General features: G+C 45.9%; 1 protein-coding gene across 1 annotated transcript in view; it reads left to right on the top strand.

Moving 5' to 3' along the window:
* Positions 1-24,998, top strand: part of LMBRD2 (LMBR1 domain containing 2) — a 43,311-nt gene that overhangs the window by 5,243 nt on the left and 13,070 nt on the right. The window contains exons 4-8 of the mRNA XM_044293561.1: positions 11,689-11,799; positions 12,928-13,095; positions 17,111-17,321; positions 20,556-20,630; positions 21,976-22,089. Of these exons, the coding sequence (XP_044149496.1) occupies positions 11,689-11,799; positions 12,928-13,095; positions 17,111-17,321; positions 20,556-20,630; positions 21,976-22,089 (679 nt within the window). The remainder of the gene's footprint in view (positions 1-11,688; positions 11,800-12,927; positions 13,096-17,110; positions 17,322-20,555; positions 20,631-21,975; positions 22,090-24,998) is intronic.

Here is a 24,998-nt window from a genome sequence, read left to right on the forward strand (position 1 = left end):
CCCATTCACTTGAATGCTGCAGTACCCCAGCAGGGTCTGAATCAGCTAATCAGTGGTGGAGTCCCACCACAGTCCTGGTAAGGTGTCATCCTTGTGAGGTCCTCTTTGTGTGGTAATGTCACCCATGATTATATCATCCGTCAGTGCTGTGCACACCCCGCACTATTTGCATAATGGATGGTTTAATCCTGTGATTACGTCCACGTGTGCTGCGGAGCTTCACTCGTCTCCAGACCAGTTTTCTTCAATGACTCAAGACTTCCAGTGAAACTGATAAGGCCGGATGGACAACAAGATCTCGGCATTGTCTTGTCCTCTTCTTTTGTGCTGAAACAAATGGAGGAGAATGAAGGACGAGCGTAACTGAAACCGCATTGTCTGAGGCGAGACAAGATCTGCAGGATAAACATTACACCAGCGTTATTAAACCTTTGTATCCAATGCGCATGTGTGAATACACCGTGAAATAAAGAGTAATTACATGCAGCCATCAAGCAGACTATTGTCAGCGGTCCCTTCCGACAATCGCCTGCTCGTTAGTGGAGGTGAAGCGTTGCATTTACACACAACAGCCACCTCCACAGTATGAGGACGAGCGACTGGTACTGTTAACGCTCATCCTCCTACAGAATCATTGTTTCTGGGCAGCAGATCACTGTTCACACAGAAATGATGGTTGAGGTGACCCCATGAAAGACCATTCCACCCGATGAACGAGCGCTCCGCTCACTCACCAGGTGATCTGCGGCACCTTTACAGGGGCCGATTATGTGGAATGAGCGAGAGTATCGGGCCGTGTAAACCCGTCTTAAGGGTCCTATTAGACGGGAAGTTATTTTTTCTTTAACGCGGCAAGCAGCGATTTAGGCTGGGTTCACACGGGCGTGACGCATTTGTTCAGGATGCGTCCCGGGGGTATTGCGGCAAACCCGCGCGAGTAGGTACCCAATTGCAGTCAGTTTTGCGCGCGTGAAAAAAAACTGACTGTGGTACTTAGACCCGAACTTCTTCACTGAAGTTCAGGTTTGGGTTTAGTGTTGTATAGATGTAATTATCATGAGCTGCCGGCTAAAGGACCTGTGGTGATGTCACATCACATGGTCCAATCACATGGTCCATCACCGTGGTGATGGACCATGTGATTGGACCATATGATGAGCTGAGTGACGTCACCACAGGTCCTTTAGCCGGCAGCTCATGATTAAAGAAGTAAGGAGATCGGCAACTACGCGATAAAGAGGAGAAGGTGAGTTAATTATTTTTTATTTTTTTAACCCTCAATTGACCTTCTACTAAGCATTCTGTATTAAAGAATGCTATTATTTTGCCTTATAACCATGTTATAAGGGAAAATAATACAGTGAATAGACTGTCATCTTAGCAACCATGCATGAAAATCGCACCGCATCCACACTTGCTTGCGGATGCTTGCGATTTTTACTCAGCCCCATTCACTTCTATGGGCCCTGCGTTGCGTGATAAACGCACAATATAGAGCATGCTGCGATTTTCACGCAACGCCTAAGTGATGCGTGAAAATCACAGCTTATGTGCACAGCCCCATAGAAATGAATGGATCCGGATTCAGTGCGGGTTCAATGCGTTCACCTCACACATTGCACCCGCGCGGAAATCTCGTCCGTGTGAACTCGACCATAGCGAGTTATTTGCACTGAAAAATCGTTCAGTTAATGAATTAATTATTTTATTTTATTTTTCTGTTTGCTCGTTATGGAGATCATTGGTCGTTCGCCCCCTAGAGCATTTACACTGCTAATGCCTGGCTGCTTTTGGATTAGGCTACTTTCACACTTGCGATGTCAATTCCGGTATTGATTTCCAGCAGTGGATCTCCAAAGCGGATCCATTTAATTCCGATATAATTTTGCACATCAGGATTCATCCGTTCCGTTAGGCCGCGGTTGTGTGAAATCAAAAGGGAAGAAAATGGATCAGTCACTAAATACATTGAAATCTTGTGTAGAGAAGGGTCGGCACTGCTGGATGGACGCGGTGCACGAGTCAGTGGGTAGATGTCCCAATACTTGCAATAGAAGGAAAAAAGACCGGCACTCGCGATGATGATGAATGTTGCGTTTATTCAGTCACATATTATAAGCATATAGTGACGCGTTTCAGCACAACACGTGCTTTCATCAGACTATACAATATACCCCTATCACATCCCTTTTATACACAGAGGAAAGGAGGAGTAACAGAAAAAAAAAAGGAAATGACATCATAATATATAGCTCCGCCCACTTCAGGGCTGACACAGGTATAGTAATGAAAGGTGCAATAAACCAAACAAATCAATGTAAATACATTGATGAAACAATGAAACGGGTAATAACAATTCAGGAATCAAGTCCGCTGAAAGAGACAAATAAAATATATGTTATTATAATATAAATTCTTATAATGGGAATAATATAATCAAGAGACTAGGTGAAACTAGAAATATTGTACTCGCGATTGAGCCCCCTTGGATCCAAAGTTTGTAACCGATGGATCCAATAGGCCTCACGCTTGAGAAGCAAACTATTCCTGGCGCCACCGCGACGAGGTAAAGATACACTCTCGATCACTTGAAACCGCAACTGCGATATCGCGTGACGCTTCTCATGAAAATGATATGGAAGGGGTAACAACAAGTTCTCAGTACGGATGGTGGACTTATGTTTACTTAGCCTATCTTTAATTATTAATTATGCCCCTTATTCTCTGTGTCCAAGGATGGTACTTCACTATTAATGGAATACGTGGTGGTTTGGTAATCTTCTGTCCCTGCGGTTGATCTAACTTGTTCTTTTGAAATTGTAGTAAATGTAGGGGATAGCCTCTATTAAGGAACTTTTTAGTCATCTCTTGCAACCTAATTTCACAGGTATCAGGATCAGTCACGATTACCAAACCACCACGTATTCCATTAATAGTGAAGTACCATCCTTGGACACAGAGAATAAGGGGCATAATTAACCACCTCCGGACCGCCTAACGCGCCGATGCGTCCGGAAGGTGGTTGCTTTTCTCCTCCTGGACGCATCGGCGCGTCATCTCGCGAGACGCGAGATTTCCTGTGAACGCGCGCACACAGGCGCGCGCGCTCACAGGAACGGAAGGTAAGCGAGTGGATCTCCAGCCTGCCAGCGGCGATCGCTCGCTGGCAGGCTGGAGATCCGAATTTTTTAACCCCTAACAGGTATATTAGACGCTGTTTTCATAACAGCGTCTAATATACCTCCTACCTGGTCCTCTGGTGGTCCCTTTTGTTAGGATCGACCACCAGAGGACTCAGGTAGGTCAGTACAGTCCCACCAAACACCACACTACACTACACTACACCCCCCCCCCTCCCCCGTCACTTATTAACCCCTTATAAACCCCTGATCACCCCATATAAACTCCCTGATCACCCCCCTGTCATTGATCACCGCCCTGTCATTGATCACCCCCCTGTCAGGCTCCGTTCAGACGTCCGCATGATTTTTACGGATCCGATCCATGGATCCGTAAAAATCATGCGGACGTCTGAATGGAGCCTTACAGGGGGGTGATCAATGACAGGCGGGTGATCACCCATATACACTCCCTGATCACCCCCTGTCATTGATCACCCCCCTGTCAGGCTCCATTCAGACGTCCGCATGATTTTTACGGATCCGATCCATGTATCCATGGATCCGTAAAAATCATGCGGACGTCTGAATGGAGCCTTACAGGGGGGGTGATCAGTGACAGGGGGGTGATCACCCTGATTACCCTGATCACCCCCTGTCATTGATAACCCCCCTGTAAGGCTCCATTCAGACGTCCGCATGCGTTCTGTGGATCCGATCCATGTATCCATGGATCCGTAAAAAATCATGCGGATGTCTGAATGGAGCCTTACAGGGGGGTGATCAGTGACAGGGGGGTGATCACCCTGATTACCCTGATCACCCCCTGTCATTGATAACCCCCCTGTAAGGCTCCATTCAGACGTCCGCATGCGTTCTGTGGATCCGATCCATGTATCCATGGATCCGTAAAAAATCATGCGGATGTCTGAATGGAGCCTTACAGGGGGGGTGATCAGTGACAGGGGGGTGATCACCCTGATTACCCTGATCACCCCCGGTCATTGATAACCCCCCTGTAAGGCTCCATTCAGACGTCCGCATGCGTTCTGTGGATCCGATCCATGTATCCATGGATCCGTAAAAAATCATGCGGATGTCTGAATGGAGCCTTACAGGGGGGGTGATCAGTGACAGGGGGGTGATCACCCTGATTACCCTGATCACCCCCGGTCATTGATAACCCCCCTGTAAGGCTCCATTCAGACGTCCGCATGCGTTCTGTGGATCCGATCCATGTATCCATGGATCCGTAAAAAATCATGCGGATGTCTGAATGGAGCCTTACAGGGGGGGTGATCAATGACAGGGGGGTGATCAGGGAGTCTATATGGGTGATCACCCCCCTGTCATTGATCACCCCCCTGTCATTGATCACTCCCCCCTGTAAGGCTCCATTCAGACATCCGCATGATTTTTTACGGATCCATGGATACATGGATCGGATCCACAGAACGCATGCGGACGTCTGAATGGAGCCTTACAGGGGGGTTATCAATGACAGGGGGTGATCAGGGTAATCAGGGTGATCACCCCCCTGTCACTGATCACCCCCCCTGTAAGGCTCCATTCAGACGTCCGCATGCGTTCTGTGGATCCGATCCATGTATCCATGGATCCGTAAAAAATCATGCGGATGTCTGAATGGAGCCTTACAGGGGGGGTGATCAGTGACAGGGGGGTGATCACCCTGATTACCCTGATCACCCCCTGTCATTGATAACCCCCCTGTAAGGCTCCATTCAGACGTCCGCATGCGTTCTGTGGATCCGATCCATGTATCCATGGATCCGTAAAAAATCATGCGGATGTCTGAATGGAGCCTTACAGGGGGGGTGATCAGTGACAGGGGGGTGATCACCCTGATTACCCTGATCACCCCCGGTCATTGATAACCCCCCTGTAAGGCTCCATTCAGACGTCCGCATGCGTTCTGTGGATCCGATCCATGTATCCATGGATCCGTAAAAAATCATGCGGATGTCTGAATGGAGCCTTACAGGGGGGGTGATCAATGACAGGGGGGTGATCAGGGAGTCTATATGGGTGATCACCCCCCTGTCATTGATCACCCCCCTGTCATTGATCACTCCCCCCTGTAAGGCTCCATTCAGACATCCGCATGATTTTTTACGGATCCATGGATACATGGATCGGATCCACAGAACGCATGCGGACGTCTGAATGGAGCCTTACAGGGGGGTTATCAATGACAGGGGGTGATCAGGGTAATCAGGGTGATCACCCCCCTGTCACTGATCACCCCCCCTGTAAGGCTCCATTCAGACGTCCGCATGCGTTCTGTGGATCCGATCCATGTATCCATGGATCCGTAAAAAATCATGCGGATGTCTGAATGGAGCCTTACAGGGGGGGTGATCAATGACAGGGGGGTGATCAGGGAGTCTATATGGGTTATCACCCCCCTGTCATTGATCACCCCCCTGTCATTGATCACCCCCCTGTCATTGATCACTCCCCCCCTGGTAAGGCTCCATTCAGCCATTTTTTTGGGCACAAGTTAGCGGACATTTTTTGTTTGTTTTTGTTTTTTCTTACTAAGTCTCATATTCCACTAACTTGTGCCAAAAAATAAAATCTCACATGGACGCACCATACCCCTCACGGAATCCAAATGCGTAAACATTTTTAGACATTTATATTCCAGACTTCTTCTCACGCTTTAGGGCCCCTAAAAAGCCAGGGCAGTATAAATACCCCACATGTGACCCCATTTCGGAAAGAAGACACCCCAAGGTATTCGCTGAGGGGCATATTGAGTCCATGAAAGATTGAAATTTTTGTCCTAAGTTAGCGGAAAGTGAGACTTTGTGAGAAAAAAAACAAAAAAAAATCAATATCCGCTAACTTATGCAAAAAAAAAAAAAATTCTAGGAACTCGCCATGCCCCTCATTGAATACCTTGGGGTGTCTTCTTTCCAAAGTGGGGTCACATGTGGGGTATTTATACTGCCCTGGCTTTTTAGGGGCCCGAAAGTGTGAGAAGAAGTCTGGGATCCAAATGTCTAAAAATGCCCTCCTAAAAGGAATTTGGGCCCCTTTGCGCATCTAGGCTGCAAAAAAGTGTCACACATCTGGTATCGCCGTACTCAGGAGAAGTTGGGGAATGTGTTTTGGGGTGTCATTTTACATATACCCATGCTGGGTGAGAAAAATATCTTGGTCAAATGCCAACTTTGTATAAAAAAATGGGAAAAGTTGTCTTTTGCCAAGATATTTCTCTCACCCAGCATGGGTATATGTAAAATGACCCCCCAAAACACATTGCCCAACTTCTCCTGAGTACGGCGATACCAGATGTGTCACACTTTTTTGCAGCCAAGGTGGGCAAAGGGGCACCTTTCGGATTTCGCAGGCCATTTTTTACACATTTTGATTTCAAGGTACTTCTTACACATTTGGGCCCCTAAATTGCCAGGGCAGTATAACTACGCCACAAGTGACCCCATTTTGGAAAGAAGACACCCCAAGGTATTCCGTGAGGGGCACGGCGAGTTCCTAGAATTTTTTATTTTTTGTCACAATTTAGCGGAAAATGATGATTTTTCTTTTTTTTTCTTTTTTCCTTACAAAGTCTCATATTCCACTAACTTGCGACAAAAAATAAAAAATTCTAGGAACTCGCCATGCCCCTCACGGAATACCTTGGGGTGTCTTCTTTCCAAAATGGGGTCACTTGTGGGGTAGTTATACTGCCCTGGCAATTTAGGGGCCCAAATGTGTGAGAAGAACTTTGCAATCAAAATGTGTAAAAAATGCCCTGCAAAATCCGAAAGGTGCACTTTGGAATATGTGCCCCTTTGCCCACCTTGGCAGCAAAAAAGTGTGACACATCTGGTATCGCCGTACTCAGGAGAAGTTGGGCAATGTGTTTTGGGGTGTCATTTTACATATACCCATGCTGGGTGAGAAAAATATCTTGGTCAAATGCCAACTTTGTATAAAAAAATGGGAAAAGTTGTCTTTTGCCAAGATATTTCTCTCACCCAGCATGGTTATATGTAAAATGACACCCCAAAACACATTCCCCAACTTCTCCTGAGTACGGCGATACCACATGTGTGACACTTTTTTGATGCCAAGGTGGGCAAAGGGGCACATATTCCAAAGTGCACCTTTCGGATTTCACCGGTCATTTTTTACAGATTTTGATTGCAAAGTACTTCTCACACATATGGGCCCCTAAATTGCCAGGGCAGTATAACTACGCCACAAGTGACCCCATTTTGGAAAGAAGACACCCCAAGGTATTCCGTGAGGGGCATGGCGAGTTCCTAGAATTTTTTTTTTTTGTCGCAAGTTAGTGGAATATGAGACTTTGTAAGGAAAAAAGAGAAAAAAAAAAAAAATCATCATTTTCCGCTAACTTGTGACAAAAAATAAAAAATTCTAGGAACTCGCAGTGCCCCTCACGGAATACCTTAGGGTGTCTTCTTTCCAAAATGGGGTCACTTGTGGCGTAGTTATACTGCCCTGGCAATTTAGGGGCCCAAATGTGTGAGAAGTACCTTGCAATCAAAATGTGTAAAAAATGCCCTGCAAAATCCGAAAGGTGCACTTTGGAATATGTGCCCCTTTGCCCACCTTGGCAGCAAAAAAGTGTGACACATCTGGTATCGCCGTACTCAGGAGAAGTTGGGGAATGTGTTTTGGGGTGTCATTTTACATATACCCATGCTGGGTGAGAAAAATATCTTGGTCAAATGCCAACTTTGTATAAAAAAATGGGAAAAGTTGTCTTTTGCCAAGATATTTCTCTCACCCAGCATGGTTATATGTAAAATGACACCCCAAAACACATTCCCCAACTTCTCCTGAGTACGGCGATACCACATGTGTGACACTTTTTTGCTGCCAAGGTGGGCAAAGGGGCACATATTCCAAAGTGCACCTTTCGGATTTCACCGGTCATTTCTTACACATTTTGATTGCAAAGTTCTTCTCACACATTTGGGCCCCTAAATTGCCAGGGCAGTATAACTACCCCACAAGTGACCCCATTTTGGAAAGAAGACACCCCAAGGTATTCTGTGAGGGGCATGGTGAGTTCCTAGAATTTTTTATTTTTTGTCGCAAGTTAGTGGAATATGAGACTTTGTAAGAAAAAAATAAAAAAATAAAAATCATCATCATTTTCCGCTAACTTGTGACAAAAAATAAAAAGTTCTATGAACTCACTATGCCCATCAGCGAATACCTTAGGGTGTCTACTTTCCGAAATGGGGTCATTTGTGGGGTTTTTCTACTGTTTGGGCATTGTAGAACCTCAGGAAACATGACAGGTGCTCAGAAAATCAGAGCCGTTTCAAAAAGCGGAAATTCACATTTTTGTACCATAGTTTGTAAATGCTATAACTTTTACCCAAACCATTTTTTTTTTGCCCAAACATTTTTTTTTTATCAAAGACATGTAGAACTATAAATTTAGCGAAAAATTTATATATGGATGTCGTTTTTTTTTGCAAAATTTCACAGCTGAAAGTGAAAAATGTCATTTTTTTGCAAAAAAATCGTTACATTTTGATTAATAACAAAAAAAGTAAAAATGTCAGCAGCAATAAAATACCACCAAATGAAAGCTCCATTAGTGAGAAGAAAAGGAGGTAAAATTCATTTGGGTGGTAAGTTGCATGACCGAGCGATAAACGGTGAAAGGAGTGTAGTGCCGAAGTGTAAAAAGTGGCCTGGTCATGAAGGGGGTTTCACCTAGCGGGGCTGAAGTGGTTAATAAGCATTGGCACATCATATCCAGATCATATCCTCAGATGGAGATATTTCAAAATTCTCCGATGATGTGTTTCAAAAGAGCTGACAATATTCGTATAGGCACTAATAAACCTATAGTCAGACAAACCACACTGACTACTCCGCGCAGGGCCGTTTGAAAGAATTTGGGGGCCCCAAGCAAAATAGACATGGAGGCCCCCCCCCCCTCCAGACCTTACGCACGCAAAGCCTACAGGAACCACAGTATAGCCATACAGTTTAAGTTCACCCACACTTTATATAAATAAAAAAGGAGGTGTACAGTGCAAATACTGCTGTTGCATTTAATGTGCATGAAATTTGAACAGTGCCATCCACAGATCCCCCCCTAAACAGTGCCATCCACAGATCCCCCCCTAAACAGTGCCATCCACAGATCCCCCCCTAAACAGTGCCATCCACAGATCTCCCCCCTAAACAGTGCCATCCACAGATCCCCCCCTAAACAGTGCCATCCACAGATCTCCCCCCTAAACAGTGCCATCCACAGATCCCCCTCCCCTAAACAGTGCCATCCACAGATCTCCCCCCTAAACAGTGCCATCCACAGATCCCCCCTAAACAGTGCCATCCACAGATCCCCCCCTCCCCTAAACAGTGCCATCCACAGATCCCCCCTCCCCTAAACAGTGCCATCCACAGATCCCCCCTCCCCTAAACAGTGCCATCCACAGATCCCCCCTCCCCTAAACAGTGCCATCCACAGATCCCCCCTCCCCTAAACAGTGCCATCCACAGATCCCCCCCTAAACAGTGCTATCCACAGATCCCCCTCCCCTAAACAGTGCCATCCACAGATCTCCCCCCTAAAAAGTTCCATCCACAGATCCCTCCTCCCCTAAACAGTGCAATCCACAGATCCCCCCCTCCCCTAAACAGTGCCATCCACAGATCCCCCCTCCCTAAACAGTGCCATCCACAGATCCCCCCCTCCCCTAAACAGTGCCATCCACAGATCCCCCCCTCCCCTAAACAGTGCCATCCACAGATCCCCCCTCCCCTAAACAGTGCCATCCACAGATCCCCCCCTCCCCTAAACAGTGCCATCCACAGATCCCCCCTCCCCTAAACAGTGCCATCCACAGATCCCCCCTCCCCTAAACAGTGCCATCCACAGATCTCCCCCACAAACAGTGCCATCCACAGATCTCCTCCCTAAACAGTGCCATCCACAGATCCCCCCTCCCCTAAACAGTGCCATCCACAGATCCCCCCTCCCCTAAACAGTGCCATCCACAGATCTCCCCCCTAAACAGTGCCATCCACAGTTCCCCCCTAAACAATGCCATCCACAGATCCCCCCTAAACAGTGCCTTCCACAGATCCCCCCTCCCCTAAACAGTGCCATGATGGAAGCAAAACAAGCACCAGGCCCTGCTTGGCCACGGGCCAGCTCGGGGCCCCAACCAGCTCGGGGCCCCAAGCAATTGCTTGTTTTGCCTGTCGGGTAGCGACAGGCCTGACTCCGCGTCAGGGCACATTTCCCTGTTTAAATTGTAACAACTGTTTGAGTGTCATTAGAGGTTCAACCATCACCCACCCTCATTCTGGAGAACAAATTCCTATTAAAGGCATGTTCACATGCGACAGCAAAAATGTCATTTATATTTTGAAATGTCCTTGCGGTTTGGTCTATGTAGGGGAAACCTCAATGCGCATTAAAGATAGGCTAAGTAAACATAAGTCCACCATCCGTACTGAGAACTTGTTGTTACCCCTTCCATATCATTTTCATGAGAAGCGTCATGCGATATCGCAGTTGCGGTTTCAAGTGATCGAGAGTGTATCTTTACCTCGTCGCGGTGGCGACAGGAATAGTTTGCTTCTCAAGCGTGAGGCCTATTGGATCCATCGGTTACAAACTTTGGATCCAAGGGGGCTCAATCGCGAGTACAATATTTCTAGCTTCACCTAGTCTCTTGATTATATTATTCCCATTATAAGAATTTATATTATAATAACATATATTTTATTTGTCTCTTTCAGCGGACTTGATTCCTGAATTGTTATTACCAGTTTCATTGTTTCATCAATGTATTTACATTGATTTGTTTGGTTTATTGCACCTTTCATTACTATACCTGTGTCAGCCCTGAAGTGGGCGGAGCTATATATTATGATGTCATTTCCTTCTTTTTTCCTGTAACTCCTCCTTTCCTCTGTGTATAAAAGGGATGTGATAGGGGTATATTGTATAGTCTGATGAAAGCACGTGTTGTGCTGAAACGCGTCACTATATGCTTATAATATGTGACTGAATAAACGCAACATTCATCATCATCGCGAGTGCCGGTCTTTTTTCCTTCTATTGTAAATACATTGAAAGTCAATGGTTCACGAACAGTTTTTTTAGGCTCATAAAAAAAAAAATTATTCACTTTTTTGAACAGACACAAAACCACAGTTTGCAGCGGTCACAAAATGGAATGCTGCCGGAACGGAAGACATCCTGAAAGGATTTCTTTCCATTCAGAATGCATGAGGACTAAACGGAAAACACTTTTTCCCCCTGGTATTAAGGTCCTCTGCCGGATCTCAATACCAGAAATCAACAACGCAAGTGTGAAAGTATCCTTAAAACGGCAGAATGTGGCAGATTTGTTAGATCCACAGAAAACGAGTGATTTACTGTTCGTTGTTTGATCGCTGCAGACTGTTGCTCCATCTGATGGTCCCTTCACTAGGAGTATCCCAGGATTCTGTGGTCATTTCTTGTTGCGTTGCGGTGCATCACATCCTCATGTATGCTGTAGCACTGATTCCTGCTTTTCTTTATTGTCAGTGTGGAGGGCAGTTCACCCCAGAAATGCTACAAGCCATGGAGTTACATCCCCAGGGGCATTATGCCCATCTTTTGGCGTGTGGTCTACTGGACATCCCAGTTTCTTACTTGGTGAGTATCAAAGGTGTTCACCAAAAGATTTCCAGTGACACCAGTAAAAAGACCCCTGCTTTCAGGTATTTATGGTTTGGAAAAGGGGATGTCACTTATAGACCTTCATCGTGTTTGTGGCCCTCCCGATGGCAGATGTTTGTGTTCTTTATATATCTGACCTATAGACTGACTGAACATTCCCCCTTGCAGATCTAGGCACATATGATTATAGATTGGGGGGGGCATAAAGGGGTATGCCAACTAGGGCAAATTATGGCATATGAGAAGGACCTCCATTGGTCGCAAGAGCATAGGGACTTTGGCCCCTTTGGCAATTCCTTCTTCCTCTCCCATCCAGGTGCCCCATTCAAGTTAATAGGCATTGGTCCTGTGCAGGGTAAAGTTCAGGAACTGCAGAAAGCAGAGACCCGTTCATTCCAATGAACATAGGGGTTCGGATTCCCGCTAATCGGCAAGTGATATGAGATGAGATGCTTTAACTTGCCCCGGCTGCAATAAGGGGTGATCCTTTCAATTCTATCCAAACCATTTTGGCATATTGATTGTATGTACCATGGGGCCTGACTGCAGAGATCTGGGTGCCTATGTATTAGAAGGGTCCCTTAAAAATAAGCATATCACAGTATCTTCCTTCTGGGACCTCCAGCAATCAGCTGTGATCTGTGGGGAAACCTGTTAGTAAGCTTTAATTTCCCTGCAGCGCCACCACAGGGGAAATGAAGAATTACACACCGTCTATACCAGTGGATAGTCTGTGTAATACAGGACGGGTCCTCCAGAGAGAGAGACTCTTTGTAACCACTCTCAATTGGGGCCAAGAGATGAATATTCGCTCTCTAATAGGGTGTATAGAGGTGGGTTTTTTAAACTGTACATTCCATTTAAAGGGATATATGTAAACGGCTAATGAGTCCCAGTCATTCCTATTGACCTTGGGAACCCCACCAGTCAGGAACATGACATGTCCAGCTGAACAGACGTGCATTAGGTAATTTACCCACATTTATATAAACCCACAGAACCCCCACAAGCAGAGACTAATGGCAGCACTGACATTTTGTATACTTCTTACGTTTGTATGACGCGGTCGGCTATGTGGTGATGTTGTACGTCTCTCTCTTGCAGGATCCTCTTGCCTTTCATGCAGTCTTACGCTCGATCCGGGGGCTTTTCCATCACAGGGAAAATTAAAACTGCCCTGATTGAGAACGCCATCTATTACGGCACGTACTTGCTGATCTTTGGCGCCCTTTTAATCTATGTTGCCGTTAACCCGAACCTTCACCTTGAATGGTAAGAAGCCTGTAGCTAAATCTTTCTTGAAGAATGCACCTTTTCTAACTCGATGTTTGAACAAAGCTTTGAGAACCTCATTGTTTGCACAAACATTTTTCATTTTTGCCTCGCAATTGTAGTGCGGCGACACGAGAGAGGGACTGTAGCGAACATGGCACAGGTTGTCAAACAGGTTTTTGGGGCAAATGTTGCCTAATTTTACCAAAGTATGGGAACAGGGGATCGATGACTACACAGTTAGGTATCAGTTGTTCTATTTATTAGTTGACATCAGCTACCACAGAATTATTTTTTTTTTTTAACATTCTTTAATTTTATAGAAAACAGAAAAACATAACACATATAAAATGTAAGGATACAATGAGCCAGCGTCAAGCACCAAGCAAGGTCCAGACTGTGTTCTAGTCCACTTGATGTCCATCAGTGGAACTCATAGCTCTATTAAGCCCAGTATATAAAAGGGCATATACAAGGGAATATGGAAATAGGAAGGGAAAAAAAGGAGTGTGTAAGAGAATGGGGGAATTGATGGGGAGGGTAGACGACCACAGACGGAGATATCTTAGAAGCACTGAGACGTCTCTCTCCTGAGCAGGAGGATCAAGAAAAAATATGCACACTTCTATGCTGTCACCTAACTGGTAAATCTACCCCAAAAAATTTGAAATGTAAAGAAAATAAATAGAAATACCCCAACCGTAATTTCTTGTGATATTAGAGGGAAAGAGAAGATTTAAAGGGAACCTGCAGCAGTACGCCAGGGCTGTCAAACCCGAAGAAACCTATCATGGGTCCTATTGATCCAGCTAGACATCTCCTCAAATTGACATAGCCATTCCTGAAGGGAAGGGGGCTGTGCGTCTAACCAATGCAGAGGGATTAAAGCTTTTGCAGCTGTGATAAGATGTGTAATAAGGGAGGGATTATATAGTTTGTTCAGTCGAGCCAGAACAATCATATCTAGGTGTCCCTCCGAAAAAAGGCTTAATCAGAGGGCAGGTCCACCAAATGTGAGACAGTGAGCCCACCTCTCTCCCACATCTCCAGCATTGTTTTGAGGTCAATAGACCTCCGAAAATTCAGGCGTCTTGTACCACCTGGAGAGACGTTTGTAATGATTCTCCTGGAGACCAACCACAGAATCTAAGGTGTTTTGTATGGAAGGGGCTCCCTCTTTCAGCCCGTTGCCCACATGAGACGGGATTGTGGCTTGCTGATGGGTTACCAATGGACAGCTGAGGCATAACCAAGGCCCCTTGTCTTCCATGAGCTTCTTCCTATTAGGCCCTGTCGATGCATTCCTGTTAGTGTTAAACATACTAAGGCTAGCTTCACATTTGTGGACAAATGCTGGAATAGCCAAGATATGCCAGACACCAACTGCACCTGATGGATCGTATAATGGGGTCCGTGAGGTTTCCAGTATTGATTCTAGCATTCTGCCAGACAAAATACTGATGGAATCACTTGGACCCCCTGCAGTCTAGAGAATAAAGGGCCCCGGGTCCCCTGGATAGAGCATTAGTCAGTCCATCGCTCCATTCAGTTCTATGGAGCTGATGTATACAGCGCTCTGTCACCCCATAGAAATGAATGGCGCGGTGGACCAACATTCACATTAGGGTACTTTCACACTAGCGTTTTTCTTTTCCGGCACTGAGTTCCGTCCTAGGGGCTCTATACCGGAGAAGAACTGATCAGTTATCCCCAAGCATTCTGAATGGAGAGTAATCCGTTCAGGATGCATCAGGATGTCTTCAGTTCAGTCTTTTTGCCTTTTCAGGACGGAGATAATACTGTAGCATGCTGCGGTTTTATCTCCGTCCAAAAAAACGGAACACTTGCCTGAATGCCGTCATTTTTTCCCATAGGAATGTATTAGTGCCGGATGCGGCATTAAAAATACCGCAATGCCAGGTCCGTCCTTCCGGGTCTGCACATGCACAGACCTTTAAAAATGTGAAAAAAATTAGAAACAAATCCGTTTGTTCGTATGACAAACGGACAGATGGATCTGTTCTTGCAATGCATTTGTGAGACGGATGACTGGGTCAGGTGTAAATGATAGTTAATAGTTTTGTTTGTGACGCGAATTGCAGCGTGCGCAGGGTACAGTCTTGGGGCCCTTTAAGGTGTTGCAACTCACGTACCAGGTTAGGAATGCCAGAGTGGTGCAATGTCTCTATATGGTAGCAGTAATAGTGTCAACGGTGTCTCCTACCTGGGTACGGCTGGACTCCTGGATCCTGGCTCACTTGCAATAAAATGAGTGTGTTGCTAGTAGGAGTAGTTGAGGGATTTGCAGCAATAATTGAGATCCAGACTTGGAATAAAGTTCAAACGGGTCTTTACTATATGCAGCTTTAATCCACATGAGGTGCAGCAATAGTCTGAAGTCCCAGCAGGTATTGGCAATGTGTGGCAGGGATCTATCTTCTGCTTCTATCATGTGCCTGGAGCTCTTTGCAGGATAAGTCGTCTGCTTGTGGCTCTGTGATGTGGCAGGAATTAATATCTACTGTGCTATATGTCTATCTTCTGCTGTCTTTGGGGACTGACTAGCTGAGGAGGAATTTGGCTTCTCCTGGTCTCTGGACGGTACTCACAGTTGTGCTCACAGGGTATGCTTCTTCCTGGAGTTCTGGAGGTGGCTGCTTGCTTTCCACCAGCTGAGACTGAAGGCTCAAGCTGGGAATGATGATCTTCTGTCTCTTTTGATTCAGATAATTTTTTATTAGAACCTTTTAAAAAAATAAATTACAGAGGCAAGCAACCCCCAACCCCTCCTACCCCACAATGCCCCCAATAACCCACCCTATAGACTGTGATATGAATAAAGTCCATTCTTCACGTTTCTTGGGTGTCCATTTAGTGTATAGTGCACTGCAACGCATCCGAGGGGCATCCCGTCCAGGCCTAGTTATGTATCCAAAATATACAGTCTCCTAGGGTCTCAGAGATGTAAGCAATATCCTGCAGCATACGATTTCAAATAGAAAGGAGCATTCCGCTAGTAAGGTCTGAGTTTCCACAGGTAGAAGAAAAAATCTGACTGGAATCGTTCAGTAAAAGAGAAGGCAGTACAGAAAAAGGGTGCATCTTGCCGAATATAGATACATCTTAGCTTAGTACAGTACAATACAATACAGCACCATACCCTGTCAGACCCAATCGACAAGTCTATCTACTCCAATTATTCTGAAATCTAACAGCAAGTCAGCCCTATAATACCAGAGTATAGTGATGAGTCCAGGGGTACCAGATCTTATCAAATTTCTTATTGTTGCCCTTTTTCTGATATACAAAACTTTCTAATTTCACCAAGTTGTGTACACGGTCCACCAATTCCGCCACTTTCGGAGCATGCGGAGCAGTCCAATAGTATGCAATCAATTTCCTAGCGGTGTATAAAATGCGCCTAACAATTTTCAGTTCTGCCACTATTGGGAGTGTCTTAGATGATCTTCTGTCTCAGCCGAGACAAGATTCTGGCTTGGATTGCTATATCTGGGAGCTCCTACTCGCACAGCCTTCCCCAAGCCGGGGTGGCTGGCACACTAACTCTAACTTCCTCTCCACCCATGAGGCAGGATGTGGGAACATTCCACACCTCCTCACAGAGGGGGGAGCTAAACTGGAATGTACTATTCCAGTTCAGAAATACTAAACTGTAGCCAAGTCCCTGCTAAACACATTGCTGCCACCTGCTGGTGAACATGAGGAATGACAACAATATATATTTTTACAAGGATTTGAATATGCACATTTGTGAGAATATTAGATGACAGTATAAATACACTTAACAGGTTGTAGCGGGGTAAAAGCGTTTCGTAATATAACTCTGGGATGTTACAGTAGCCTTACAACTCCATTCAGAGAGGGGACTTGGGACCCCTTATTCTCAAGATTGCGGGTGGTCACAGCAGTCAGATCCCCCCATGACCCAATATTTATCACCAGTCCTATGGGATAACTACTAATAATCTATGTCAATTTTGTTCTTGTGTTTCAGGTATCAGCTGCAGACCATAGGAATAGCTGCGGCCAACACTTGGGGTCTTTTCCTCCTTGTGCTGCTGTTGGGGTACGGCCTAGTAGAGATCCCACGCTCCCACTGGAACGGAGCAAAGAAAGGCTATCTGCTGATGAAGACCTACTTCAAAGCAGCCAAACTCATGACGGAAAAAGCAGACGCAGAGGAGAACCTGGAGGACGTCATGGAGGTGAGGGCTGCGTGATTATCACCGCTATTCAGTAGCAGTGGCGTTGCTAGGGCTGGTGTCACCCGGTGCGGTAGAAAATGGTGTCACCCCCCCCTGGGACGAGTCACGTAGGGGACGTCCATCAAGCTCCGCCCTGCCGCCGCCGCGCCGCTGACATCCCTTCACTGAGCCTGCCGACCGACCCAAGCGGTAACTCGGGGGGGGGGGGGTGGTTTGGATAGTAAACAAACCGCTGACGTGGGGGGGGGGGGGGGGCGAGGCAGACAGATTGGCAACAGGGGGGGGAATTTTTTTGGGGGGGATCGGAATATGCCCCCCCACATTGCCCCACATTAAGTAATATGCCCCCCACACTGCCCCACATTAAAGGGGTTCTGAACTTTGTTTTAACTGATCAGCAGGGGTCCGACACGCGGGATCCCCGCCAATCAGCTGTTTGAGAAGGCAGCGGCGCTCCAGCAGCACCGCGGCCTTCTCACTGTTTACCGCTGGCCCAGTGACGTCACGACTAGTATCAACTAGCGTGGGAGGGGCTAAGCTCTGTTTACTTGAATGGAGCTTAGACGCGCCCAGGCCATTTGATACTAGTCGTGACGTCACTGAGCCAGCTTCTCAAACTGCTGATCGGCGGGGGTCCCGGGTGTCGGACCCCCGCTGATCAGATGCTGATGATCTATCCAGAGGATAGATCATCAGTTAAAACAAAGTGGAGAACCCCTTTAAGTAATATGCCCCCCCACACTGCCCTCAATTATGTACTTTGCCCCCCACTAAGTAATTTGCCCCCACACTGCCCTCCATTATGTAGTTTGCGGCATTTCCAGGAAATGCACTTTAATGCTCCATGAGTCATGGAGCATTAAAGTGCATTTCCACCTTCTGTTCAAGCTTTACCCTGGCTGGACCTGGAGGCCCCAACCCCCTGCCCCCCCTAAATATAATAAATACTATAATGGGGTATTAAATGAAATCTAAATATAAAGTCAATATGCGCTCTCTGCGCTACCTACCACACCTCCTCCTCCCTCAGGCGCGGCAGTGGCAGGTCTGGCTGGCTGTGTGAGTGAGTCACCACCCGATCCATTAGCTCCAGACTCGAGTCCTGGGCCTGCAGGCTGCTCCTGCAGTGCAGCCGCGGCGGCGCTACTCACCAGGTAGTCACACCCCCTTCTCCACGTGACGGCCGGACCGACATCCTTGCTACTGAGTAAGGAGTAGTGATGGGAAGTTCGTATCTTTTAGGTGAATCAGTTCATTTGAATCAGCTCATACATGAATTGGATCTTCGGTTCACTTGCTGAGTCATTGACTGCTGAGCTAAGTTGACTCGCAAGTGAACCGAAGACTCTAGGTGCCGGTGCGCATGCGCAGATGCTATACATTTGATTCACTTGCTGCTGACTCAGTGCAGTCGGCTCTTCAGCTCTCTAATTAGTAATGAGTCAGGATCAGGAAGAGTGATTTATTATAGTGATAGTGAAGGGAAGCTGAGGCTGACGCTGGACAGGAGGACTCAGGACAGGAGTCAGAAGCTGTCACTGTGGTGTGCAATGTGCATTGTTACCCACAGTGACAACAGTCTGACACTGACAGTAGTACAATGAACCAAGTGAAGTGAAATGTGAATGCACAGGGAAAGCTATGTGCTGAATTGATAACAGTATTACAGTAACACAGTCACTGGCTGATAATAAAATAGTCCCCACAGTCATCACTCAGGAAAATAACTAGTGTGCAATTTGTGCACGATTTTCTAATAAACCTGAAGAGAGATTGTCACCCTGTCGGATCCGTCCTGCCACCGCTCCGTCCCCATTGACTATAATGGGGACGGGGGTGGAGCTACGGCACAGTACGGCAGTTTGCGGTGAGAGGCCGCCGGACTAAAAAGTTGGACATGCAGGACTTTTAGTCCGGCGGCCTTTCGCCATGCACTGCCGTGCTGCGCCGGAGCTCCACCTCCGTCCCCATTATAGTCAATGGGGACGGAACGGTGGTCCGGCGAAATAACGGCAGGACGGATCCGACAGGGTGAACAGCCTGTTGGATCCGTCATGCCGCTAGTGTGAAAGTAGCCTTACAATCTCATGGCTTCTGAGCAACAGATCGCGTGGTCTTCACAGCCATCTGCTGCCCAGAAACAATGATTCTGTAGGGGGACGAGCAGTAGCCATCCCTCATCCTCATGCACATGGCTCACGGGCTCAATATAGAGTAAGATAAAGATATAACACACTCCGTCTCCCACATGAACGGTGACATCTCTTTTGACAGCCAATTTGATCCTAAAGGGTTAATTCAACCTGGAATCTAAACTCTGTGTCATCTGTCACTTCTCTTATCTCTCTGCTCCTATCCCTGACCCTGGGTTCAGACCTGAGCGTTCTGAAACGAGCGCTCTGTATGCGCGATTGTACGGGCGTTTACAATCACGCATACAGAGACAAGCGAACACACATTGTCGCGCGTTCCCGAATATCTATGTACGGGAACGCGCGACAAAACGCCCCAAAAAAGCTCAAGAACTTGTTTGATCGTCGGGCGTTTTACAGCGCGATCGTACGCGCTGTAAAACGCCCAGGTGAGAACCATTCCCATAGGGAATCATTGGTGTCTCCTTGTTGAGCGTTTTACAGCGCGTAGGAACGTGCTGTAAAACGCTCAGGTGTGAACTTAGGGTTAATCTTATCACTGCTGCAACAAAAGCAGCCAGACAGCCTCAGCCTCAGTGTAATGTAAACTGCTCTACAGCCTGACTCACTGCGCTCTTAACTCAATGAATCGAATGAGTCACAAACTAAGTCGGATCTTTAGATTCTTTTAACTTGTGACTCATTCGATTCCTTTCTATTCTTAGACTCCCTGCACTTGTGTGACTCAGACGACTCGATTCAGAGAGCTGCTAGTGTGCTGTGCTTGCCTTGCCCCCTCAGCTCTGGTCGGTGATTGGTTGGTGGGCGGGGAGGGGTGGGGCTGGCAGAAGCAGCTTCCACTCTAAGATCATATTACGCTCCTCCCCGTCCCTCCCTCAGGCTCCTCCCTGCTGCCAGCGTCTCTGCATTGTCTGTGTGACTGAGCTGAGCCGTTTCAAAACGGCTCGGATCAGTCAAGGAGAACTCCGGCGGCCGCGGGTGACACCCGGTGCGGCCCACACCCCCCGCACCCCCCTCGCAACGCCACTGTTCAGTAGATGTTACCTGTTCATTCTTATTTTTCATTATTTCTTCCATGCAGGAAGTTCGGAAAGTGAACGAATGTATTAAGTACAACCACCCCCTGCGGAAATGTGTGGACACCATTTTAAGAAAGGTAACCATATTTGTTGGTTGTCGTACTGTGTGTACTTACAGTCAGAGGGCACATGTTAAACCGCCTCCCATTGTTCTCAATAGGAACCCATGCTGCCATTCACACAGCTGCAGATGATTTTGAAAATGCATCAAGAAGGAAAATGTTCCTTCCTAAAGCCATGAGGGCATCCGCTGCACTCAAAATGCAAAACCACAGCAGAAATCCAAGGGTCATCCTTAGATTTCTGCCGTAGAAAAATTCACAACTCAAAGGGGTATTCCCATCTCAGACAATGGGGTAATATCCTAGCGATATGCCCCCATTGTCTGAGATAGGAATATCCCTTTAACAGAGTGGGCCCAACTGGAGGGTAAAAGTTAAGTGTAAAAATATATCCAATAATAAAGTGCGCAGCAGTATTTGTCCGTCCGATTCTCTGCATATTTGCAGGGTTGTGGCCGGATCTCCGCTGGTCCCAATTATAATTAATGGGGCCGGACGGCATTCACGTAGCATTCGGCACTGCTGGATCCAAAGGGATCCGGCAGGCCGTTTCCTGCCAGATCAGCCTGAACGCTAGTGTGAAACTAGCCTTATTGGTTTATGATGACTAATCGATTTTAACATAATATAATCTCCAGAATAATGACCTATAATAGCAAATAAAATTCTAGAAAAAGTAGAAATGATGTATATCTCCCAAAAAGTTAAAAATAATCATTATAGCCACTAAACTAACAGACTGAAAACTGCTAAACCATGTGTGATCCTGGAGCCGGTTAATAATCGGCAGGTGTCGCTGGATAGCGGATGGTTTACGTTCCTCCGCAGGCTCCAGTGATTTGCACCCCCCACCAATGATCTGATAGTGCTGGAAACTGTACAGTGGACTGAAGGCTCTGTCCAATGTGTAGGTGCCATTGTACTGCAGCTCCGCTCCCATGGCAGACACTACACAGTGGATGGAACCTTGTGCTTTTGGCTCCATCGGCAGTATCGTGTCTGGCGCTGGCAACTGCCCAAAAATACTGATGGCCCCCAGCTGTCTGATATTGATGTCCTATCTTAAGGATAGGTCACCAATATCTAAGTCCTAGAAATACCCTTTAAATAGATGATATCACCAAGACATTACACCCCGGAGACTGGTGATCAATTAGTTAGTTATACGTAGAGATTTGTGTCTCGCTGATTCGCCAGGCGATTTAGAATTCATCCTAGGAATCTAACTGACCACTGTCTGCGATTTTGGGGAATTGTTTCTCCCATCAGATTCAGTTTTATGTCATTATGTGTTACCGTAAATCAGCGACTGTTTGTGTAAGTGAAATGTTCTTTGTTCTTCGCTCCTGTGTCCTTTCAGTGTCCTGCCGAGTACCAAGAGAAGATGGGAAGAAACATGGATGACTATGAAGACTTTGAAGAGAAAAACATCAACTATCCAAGTGAGAAGACGCTCGTCAAACTTCACAAGCAGGTAACGGACCTCCTAACAAGGAGCAGGCCGAGAGTAAGGCCCTCTTATGGAGGCTTTTGCAAAGGTGGTTGTCGCCAAAGTTTTTAAATGTGAATAGCGTGGAGCTAAACCATGAGCAGACACCCACTGCGGTTTCTAGTGGCATCCAACGGCCTACTACAAGAAGAAAGTTGTAGCTATAAACTACACAGGGCTCCCCCATTGAAGACCATAGGAGGTGTATTCCATGTGGCCAGGGGCAGCTTTTCTTTTTTTTTTTTACATTTTGGGCCTCTGCTGCATTTCTTTTTTTTTTTTTTTTTTTTTTCATTTTCAAAAAACTTTATTTGTAAAAGCATGAGTACAGGTTAACAAAGGCGCAACGGAGAGTGATGACAATTCTCCGTGCTCCATCATAATGATTGACAAATCAAATTCTATATAATGAATACAATGAATACAAGATCGCAAGGTAGAAATAGGACATTACGACAGTTTACTCCATTAATTAATACTAATGTACTAATAGGTATCTTAGGGATCAGAGGAATCCATGATTCGGGCCTAGCTAAGTTCCAAGAAATGTCATATTCCGCTTCTAAGTTGTCCTATCCAGACAATACTGATTTTGACTACTTTCATGTATGACTGTTAGTATAATAAACAGATTGGAAAGGGGTATGGGAAGCTCCAAGCGTCTTGTGGGCGTTTGAAAGTTATCTACTCTTAAACCCTCTATATGTTTCCCATGGAAGCCATGTGGATCTAAATTTATGGATGGATCTGCATTCCCAGTTCGATATTTCCTCCAGTCTGTAAATCTGGTCTACTCTGGAGTGCCACTTATCAATAAGGGGGACGTCTGGTGACAGCCAGTGAAGTGGGATAAAAAATCTAGCTGCATTGATTAGTTGTCTGTAAAGTCCAATATTTAAGGTATTAGGGGTTTTAGGAAATAGATTCAACAGGGCCGTCTCCGGACTAGGAGCAATAGAGGACGTACAGACTTTGTTGCATAAATCGAATATTTGTGTCCACCAAGATTTTAAAGGGGGACAATCCCACCATATATGTATGAAGGAACCTCTGGAACTTGAGCACCTCCAACATACAGTACAGACCAAAAGTTTGGACACACCTTCTCATTCAAAGAGTTTTCTTTATTTTCATGATTATGAAAATTGTAGATTCACACTGAAGGCATCAAAACTATGAATTAACACATGTGGAATTATATACATAACAAACAAGTGTGAAACAACTGAAAATATGTCATATTCTAGGTTCTTCAAAGTAGCCACCTTTTGCTTTGATTACTGCTTTGCACACTCTTGGCATTCTCTTGATGAGCTTCAAGAGGTAGTCACCTGAAATGGTTTTCACTTCACAGGTGTGCCCTGTCAGGTTTAATAAGTGGGATTTCTTGCCTTATAGATGGGGTTGGGACCATCAGTGGCGTTGAGAAGAAGTCAGGTGGATACACAGCTGATAGTCCTACTGAATAGACTGTTAGCTGCTTTTTTCTTGCCATAATACAAATTCTAAGTAAAGAAAAACGAGTGGCCATCATTACTTTAAGAAATGAAGGTCAGTCAGTCAGCCGAAAAATTGGGAAAACTTTGAAAGTAAGGGCTATTTGACCATGAAGGAGAGTGATGGGGTGCTGCGCCAGATGACCTGGCCTCCACAGTCACCGGACCTGAGCCCAATCGAGATGGTTTGGGGTGAGCTGGACCGCAGAGTGAAGGCAAAAGGGCCGACAAGTGCTAAGCATCTCTGGGAACTCCTTCAAGACTGTTGGAAGACCATTTCAGGTGACTACCTCTTAAAGCTCATCAAGAGAATGCCAAGAGTGCGCAAAGCAGTAATCAAAGCAAAAGGTGGCTACTTTGAAGAACCTAGAATATGGCATATTCTCAGTTGTTTCACACTTGTTTGTTATGTATATAATTCCACATGTGTTAATTCATAGTTTTGATGCCTTCATAGTCATGAAAATAAAGAAAACTCTTTGAATGAGAAGGTGTGTCCAAACTTATGGTCTGTACTGTATGTCCGAAGCCGATGCTGAGTATAGACATGTTTTATCCAGGGTTTTATACCACCTGGTTACTACTTTATAGCAGTTTTCCTGGATCCTGATACATCTAGATGCTTTGTGTGGGGAAATCATTATCTGATCTATTTCCTGTCTGGAAAACGATTTGTTCAGATCTCTTTCCCAGAGTCTGATGAATGCCGGTGTAAATAGAGCTTCAGGCATTCTTAATTTGTTATATAGCTGGGATATTAGTTTGGTTGGATATTGAGTGCCATCTAAGAGGTCTTCAAGCCATATTGGTGGGCGCGAGAAATCTGTACTGTTAATATTTTGTTGAAGATATGACCTTAGGAAGAGTAGAGGGGAGATGTTTGTATGGGTGTAGTTAAGCTTAGTTTTCATATCTGCTATGGAGTAAGGTTGAGAGGCGCCCAGGAGGTCTCTTACAGGGGACGTGGAATTTTTAAGTGAGCCCACCACACTATCTAGCATAGCTTTAGGTGCTAAGTTTATGATGTCTCTGATTTGTAATGTTAGGGAGGGAAATGGTATATAGTGTTGTGAATCCTTAAGTCCTTTCCAAACAGAAAATGTGGCTCTCATTAGTGAGGAAGCAAGTGGGGGTAAAGTTTGGGTAGTTTTATGGCCTAAAAGGAAGGCCCTAAAGGTGCAACCCAAAAGAGCTTGTTCCATGGAGACCCAAGATTTATTTAAGGGTTCCCTCAACCAATCTATCGCTCTGGCTAAAAGGACTGCCTTACCATAAAGTTCGGGGTCTGGGAGGGAAATACCACCCCATTTTTTTGCTCTGTTCAAAGACTTATAAGATAGTCTAGGTTTTTTCTTAAACCAAATAAATGAACTAAAAAGAGATCTCACCTTTTTATAG

Source organism: Bufo gargarizans, chromosome 5 (assembly GCF_014858855.1).
Source record: "Bufo gargarizans isolate SCDJY-AF-19 chromosome 5, ASM1485885v1, whole genome shotgun sequence".
Taxonomy (NCBI): Eukaryota; Metazoa; Chordata; class Amphibia; order Anura; family Bufonidae; genus Bufo; species Bufo gargarizans.